Below are 6,715 nucleotides of genomic sequence, written 5' to 3'. Positions count from 1 at the left end.
CTTAATTTTATTTATTAATATATATTATACAATGGTTTAGGTGCACGTAGTTGCACATAAACAACTAGGTTTAACCAACAAAAGATGTATAGGAAGAAAACAGATACAACGTTTCTCATTAGTGAACAAGAAAGATGAATATTTACTTGCAATATTTCATCTTGGGTTGGAGACTAAACATAGGACGGGGTTGTATTAGGCGGTGTCGGTGCGGAAGCCACGCGCTTCCCGCGCTCCGACCGGCTATTCTCGGCGAACTTCAGGCTCGCTGAGTGCATGCCTTTTTTCTTTTCGTCCTCGTTCCACTCCGACGAGTAATAATGTTCCTCGGTTGATCTCGCTACGTCTTTCGACGGCGGAAGGAACATGCTTCCCCATTGCGGGAAATGGACCAAGCTGACGGGCAAGGTGCAAGCCACGATCATGACGCCCATCCACGTGAGACCTGCGGCGGTCGAGAACCTCGACGTTGAGAAGAAAATCAACTGCGTCAAACCGGACCCGAAGTTGCCACCTGCGCCGGTTAGGCCGGAGATGATCCCCAGGGACCGTCGTGAGACGAAGGGGATGATGCCGAATGTGGCACCGCATGCGGCTTGGGCTCCGATGGAGAAGAGGATCATTGCCAAGATAGCAATGGGGAGTGTATTAGCACGGCCTAGCCAGATACAAAAGGCACCTCCGAATGTTTGGAGGATCCATAGGACCCATAGCCGGCCTCTCATGCCGAATAGCTGAGCAGCTTTGTCGGATGCGTAGCCACCAAAGGGACGAGCCACGAGGTTTGCCATACCAAAGGTGGCTGCAATGATACCTGCTGTGTGGAGCTTGAGATTGAACCTGTTGATTGAAATATATTTTATTGTTCTTTATTTTCTTTTAATAATAAAAAAATGTACATATTTGCAAGGTTAAATTCTGGTTTTCGTCCCTGCATCATACTCAATCAGAGGATTTAGTCCATTGATGCGGTTAAAATTCTAAACCCAAATTCTTTTATGTCATTTAAATTAGAGATAAAGTAATATTTAATGTTTAAATTTGACAACTTTTTTACTTGGTCTCTAATTTTTTTCTAGTCCATATTAATCTCGAAATTTGATAACTATGTTTCAACTTGGTTCTTAAACTTAAATTTTGATTAAGTGATGATGTGGCACTAAAATATTATGTCACATCATCACTTGTAATTTTTTTAAAAGTAATTTTTTTAATTTCATGTGTTAACATACATCACCACACATTAATGAAACCTAAGTTTAGAGATCAAATTGAAAATTTTTGACAAGTTCTAGAACTAATGTAGATCAAAAAGGTCTAGGGACCAAATTGAGAAATACTGTCAAGTTTAGGGATAAATATTCTTTTATCCCTTTAAATTAAGATTATTACAATAGTTATTTTCCGCTTATATGCCATTTAAAAAATATATAGTTTAGCCAAATTTGAGTAATTTACATTTTAAGTCACCGAACTTAACATTAACTTTTGTTGAAGTCACAAACTTTTTATTTGATCAAATTATATTATTTAACTTCTATTATTAACAAAATAGATTAGTTATGGCAACTTCGTTAATTAATTTTAAAGTAAAACATTTATTTTTAAATAAAATCAACTTCAAGATTTTCGTGTTGAGACATGTAGGCATTTTGAGAGAACTATTTTTTTTCGTAATAATCACTTAACTGAGTTAATATAAATGTATTAATTTGTTAATAATAGAAGTTCAGTAGGTAATTTGATAAATAATACATGAAAATTAATGTTAAATTAAATGATCTAAATGTAAATTATCCGTCAATTTTTTATGTCATTCAATTATTATGATTTAGACGTTTTTATGGGCTGGATTGAGTTCGAGTCTGGCTTATGATATTTGTAAAGGCTTAACTTACTCGTTTTAGACTTGTCTATATTATTTTTAATTTAATATTTGATTTTTTAGATGGTTTTTTTATTAAAACATTAAAATTAACAACTTAATATATTTTTAATATTTACATAGTATTTATTTTATTATATATTTTATTTTATGTGATATAAATTATATAATATATAAAATAAAATAAAAATATATTACAAAAGTATAAAATGGGTCAAGCTCGGGCCTTCAATGTTGAAGCCCAAACCCGATCCACATTTTAAATTTGCCTTATTTTTTTTGTCGAAACCTACTTCTTAAATCACATGCTTTTATCCGAACCCTCACATATTTTGGAAGACCTTCGAACTTAAATGAATAATCCAAACTATTAACAATTTTATTATGATTAGTAAAATATTTAATTTTCACTCATATCTCATTCGTTAGAAAAATATTTTAGACTCAATTTTTTTTAGTTCTCATATTAATCGGATAAGGAGTAAGAAAATAAAATTATATCAAATTAAAATATAAAAATTAAATACTCAAAGAATATAATGCAGGGACTAAAATCAGGGAAACTTACCTGTCGTAGAAATATTCAGCAATGACATTATCAGTCGACAATTCAACTCCCATAGAGTAGCCATAGAGAAGGAAGAAAATCCAGGTCCTGTAATTTGTGACAGCATACCATAGCACCTGAAATGGTAGTAGCATTCGCATTTCGGAGTCGACAATCAGGTGATTACAAATTTAGATTACGTTGGATGAAAGAGGAAAAATTTTATATTCGTATCTGGATACTGACCTTTCCGAATTTATCCTTAGCAACATTACCCTTCTTTTGCAAACTGCTAAGGTTCCCATCAGGCAAATCTTGACCAAGGGTTAACACCAAGATCCCCATAATGACATGAAGCCATCCAGGAATGAAGAAAGCAATTCTCCATGCGGTAAATGGAGTAGCACCAGCTCGTCGTATAATGTCATAAACTAATGGCATTAAAAGCTGGGTTGCACCACCTCCCATGTTACCCCACCCGGCTGCAGTCCCGTTAACCAGCCCTATGATCTTACTATTGAACATCGTACTCATCCAATACTGGCACGAGACAAAGGTCGCGAGCGAGAACCCGATCATGAACCGGACCGCAATGTAACCCCCCGCGTCGGCAACAAACGACATGCAGAAGACGGTCGGTGCCGACAACATGATCAAGAATGCGCACCCGTAGCGGGGGCCCAAGAGGTCGCAAACCGCGCCCATCACAAGCCTGGAGAATATACTCCCCGAGACGGAAGCGACCCCGGCGTTGCCGACGTCTTGTTTCTTCAAGTTGAGGTTGTCGCGGATGATGGGGACGAGGGGTGCGGCGGCGAAGGTGGAGACGAAGCAAGTGAAGAACGATATCCACGATAAGTGGAACGTTCGCATGTGGGGATTGGCGAAGGAGAAAAGCTTGAACACTTTGGCTTTGTGCTCGGAATCCACCGGCAAGTCGAAGTTGGCCGTTGTGTCGGTCGGGACCATCGGCGAAGCAACTGATGAGGCGAAAGCCGGTTCCCTGCCGGTGACTCCATGCATGGAGCTTCCTGGGGATCCCTCAATGTCACTCATAGTCACACAAAAATATTACCAAAGAAATACTTCGATTGTTGTTTTTAGAGTAGAGGTGAGTTGTTTGGTATTTGTAGTGATTGTCGTTGACATTTCAGGAGGCTTTTAAAGAGCTAATCGGATTCCCAATGGTCAAGGATTATTTTAAAGGAAAATTTATGGAGAAGAATCTTTAATTGTGTCTCTAGTCTTTATATTTTTAGGATTTTTGGAATTAAGTCCATCTATTTTTATATTGATCAGGAATTTAATCTTTTTGTTTGTTTGATTTCTTATGTAATTTAATTTGCTCATTTTACTCTATGTACTTTTCAATCCTAACTAAAACGGTAGCAATTCAATTTGTTAGGTCAAATCTATTATCAATCTCATACTATGCATAAATTATGAATTTAATCACTATTCTACAGTTTGATCAATTTTAGTCATTATACTATTCGGATTTTGAATTTCATTTTTGTCTCAAACAGTAGTAGTTAAATCTACATTAACTAAAATGCCGTGGCTTTTTATAAATATTACGTAAAAGCAGTAAATTGATATGACATTATATATGTTAAATTAGTGAGTATTACCATTTGGGTTAAGATTGAAATTTTAAAATTTAAAAAATATTTGGACTGAAATTGATCAAATTAAAATATAAGGACAAAATTTATAAATTACACATAGTACAAGGACTAATAGTAGAATTTGATCAAATTTAAATGTGACATTTTAATATTTAGATGTTTGATTTAAAAATATGTTCAAATTTAAAGAAGTGAATTAACAGTTCTTTTTTTCGATTGAAGTTTAATTTTTAAATAAGAGAGACAACAATCTAGAAATTAAAAACAAAGGATTAATTTTAAAATTCTAAAGAGTAGAGGGACTAAACTCAAATTTAGACCTAGAAAGGAATCCACTTTGCCGCATCTAGCTGGAAATGTCTCGTCATATATCCCAAAGGATCAAATAGACTTTGTTTCGATGGCCTACCTGCTGCTTAATTACGTCACTAACCTCGAAACGATAATGAGTGGCGGAGTAAGGGGATTTCGCAGGTGGCCCTCCCTTTTTTTAATTAGAGATAATAAAATTGTACTTTGATGTACTTAAAATAATAATAATTTAATTTAATTTTTAAAAAAATTATAAATGTATAATTCTTAAAATAGTAAAATTACATTTTTACGATTTTAAAAAATACCATTTGTTTTTTATCTTTTGTTTTGTTCAGCGGCGGTGCCAACCATCAGGTTGGCTATCGCTTACCTTTTTTTCTCCCATTAACCCTTTATTTTTTTTTTCTTCTCATTCACTACACATGTTTTCTCTCTTTTCAATTTGCATATATACTTTATGGGTATCTTTGTTGTCTTCACAAGTTGTGATAGACAGATGACGGTGCTTATCATTCACTAAAACTCTACCGACCACCAGTAGCTTTTCTTGGAAAGTGGGTGGCTCTTCGTTAACTTCTTAATTTGTACATGTTTTGAGAGTATTTTAGAATAATAAATGATTTCACGTGTTGATTTGGACCCGTATTGTCTTAAATTTTTTTTAATTATTTTTCTATTGTTTAATAAGTCTTCAGTTTTAGAAGTTTTTGTTTGCTTTTATAGCACGTTTTTAGTCTTGCTTATGAATGTAATCTTAGTTTTACAAGTAATTTTAAAGATGATTTTGTTGTCGTCCTCTCTAGTTTGGTAAATGCTTGATTCTTTTGTTGATTTTTGCTCGCCACTTTGGACCATCTGAGGTTGATTTCCTTATCGTATTAAGTGCTTACAATTACTCCAGATATATACGTTGTGCTTGAGTTGTGACAAAACCAATTGTCAACATGTCATAATGCTCTATTGATGCTGAAGTTAAAACATTTATTATGTTAATGGATCTTGTCTTTCACTATCTACAATAAGTGTTTACTATTTTTTTTTCTAAATTGTATAATTCCATTCGTTGAATAAATTAATAAATTTATCTTTCAAAAATATATACATACACCATATAATTTTGACCTCCAAAACATTTTTTTAACTTCAGTCACTGCGATAATCAATGATTATTACTATTTTTCTAAGTTAACACTTCACTTTTAGGGCTTCAAAGGGTATCACTAATATATATATATAAAGTTTGGAAGAACACAAGTAATAAAAATGGGTTCAATTTCGGGATATGAAGCATGGAAATTTTTCCTTTTTTTTTTTTTGGTTACATTTTAAAAGGGTAGGTGGCACTTTTTCAACTCTCAGCTTTAAATATTTCACATACGAAGTTAGAAAATTGATTTACAAAGTTATAAATGAATTATAAATTTTAAAGAGTGAAAATGTCATTTTATTATCATATTAATTTATAATTAAATAAAATAGTAAAAGGTCACTGAACTATTAGTAAGTTTATATTTTGGCCACTCAACTTTAAAAAGTTACAAAATGGCCATTGAACTATTTGAAAGTTTTCATATAAGTCACTAGGCTGTTAAAATCAATATTGTATGGTCTTTTTTGTTCTCACTGTCTGCACCAATCAAAAGTTCTTTTCCCTTTCTCATCTATATTTCAGTTTTTTCTGTGAAATAGCTTTGAATGTCACGAATCTACAAACTAAAATCCAAACAGTTTTTTTTTTCGATCTTTGACACTAACCATCAGATTAACTTATATTTAAGGTATTTTTTTCTGCTCATCGATGAGTATTGATCCATCGTACCAATCATTGAGTCGTTGCTTGAAGCTTACTGATTGAATTTTAAATAAAAATTTAACAATTTAATACATTAAATAAAAATTTTCCAATCGTTAGTGACAATTTTAATCTTGGAATGAAGAAGTAAAATTTTAAACGATAAACTTCAACACTAAAACATTGATGACTTTTTGGCCCAAAGGGACTAACTTACAATAAGAGCCCTAAAACAGTAAAGAAAAGAAGGCGACAAAGAAATTAAGTACACTGTCTTTACCTGGCATCCTTCAAACGATTTTAACAAGTTTTTACTTGAATTTGTGCGTATATACGTAGGTTAATAATTTTATATACTATCACTAAATTACATAAGAAATAAAGTTAGTTTAGTTTTTGTTGAAAGAGATCCTTTTGAGAGAAGTCTTTAAGGTGTTATCCATTGGATAGTTGATTGGACTCCCAACAATTAAATGTATTATTTTTCTGGAAAGATTTTGTCTTCTATACTTTATCGACAACCAGCGTTCCATGAGTAATTGCCCTAA

At 33.1% G+C, this 6,715-nt stretch overlaps 1 protein-coding gene across 1 annotated transcript; it reads right to left on the bottom strand.

Moving 5' to 3' along the window:
- LOC107927079 (high-affinity nitrate transporter 2.1) lies at nucleotides 1–3,522 on the bottom strand. Its single transcript, XM_016858048.2, has 3 exons — nucleotides 2,679–3,522; nucleotides 2,454–2,569; nucleotides 1–840 (listed from the first exon to the last, which is right to left on the bottom strand). Exons 1-3 carry the CDS (start codon nucleotides 3,486–3,488, stop codon nucleotides 174–176), a joined length of 1,593 nt encoding a protein of 530 aa, XP_016713537.1. The 5' UTR covers nucleotides 3,489–3,522; the 3' UTR covers nucleotides 1–173.
- Between the last annotated feature and the right edge of the window lie 3,193 nt (nucleotides 3,523–6,715).

The sequence above is a fragment of the Gossypium hirsutum genome, chromosome D03 (genome assembly GCF_007990345.1).
Source record: "Gossypium hirsutum isolate 1008001.06 chromosome D03, Gossypium_hirsutum_v2.1, whole genome shotgun sequence".
NCBI lineage: Eukaryota > Viridiplantae > Streptophyta > Magnoliopsida > Malvales > Malvaceae > Gossypium > Gossypium hirsutum.
Note: the sequence above shows the minus strand (reverse complement) of the source record. Positions and strands in the feature narration are given on the sequence as shown.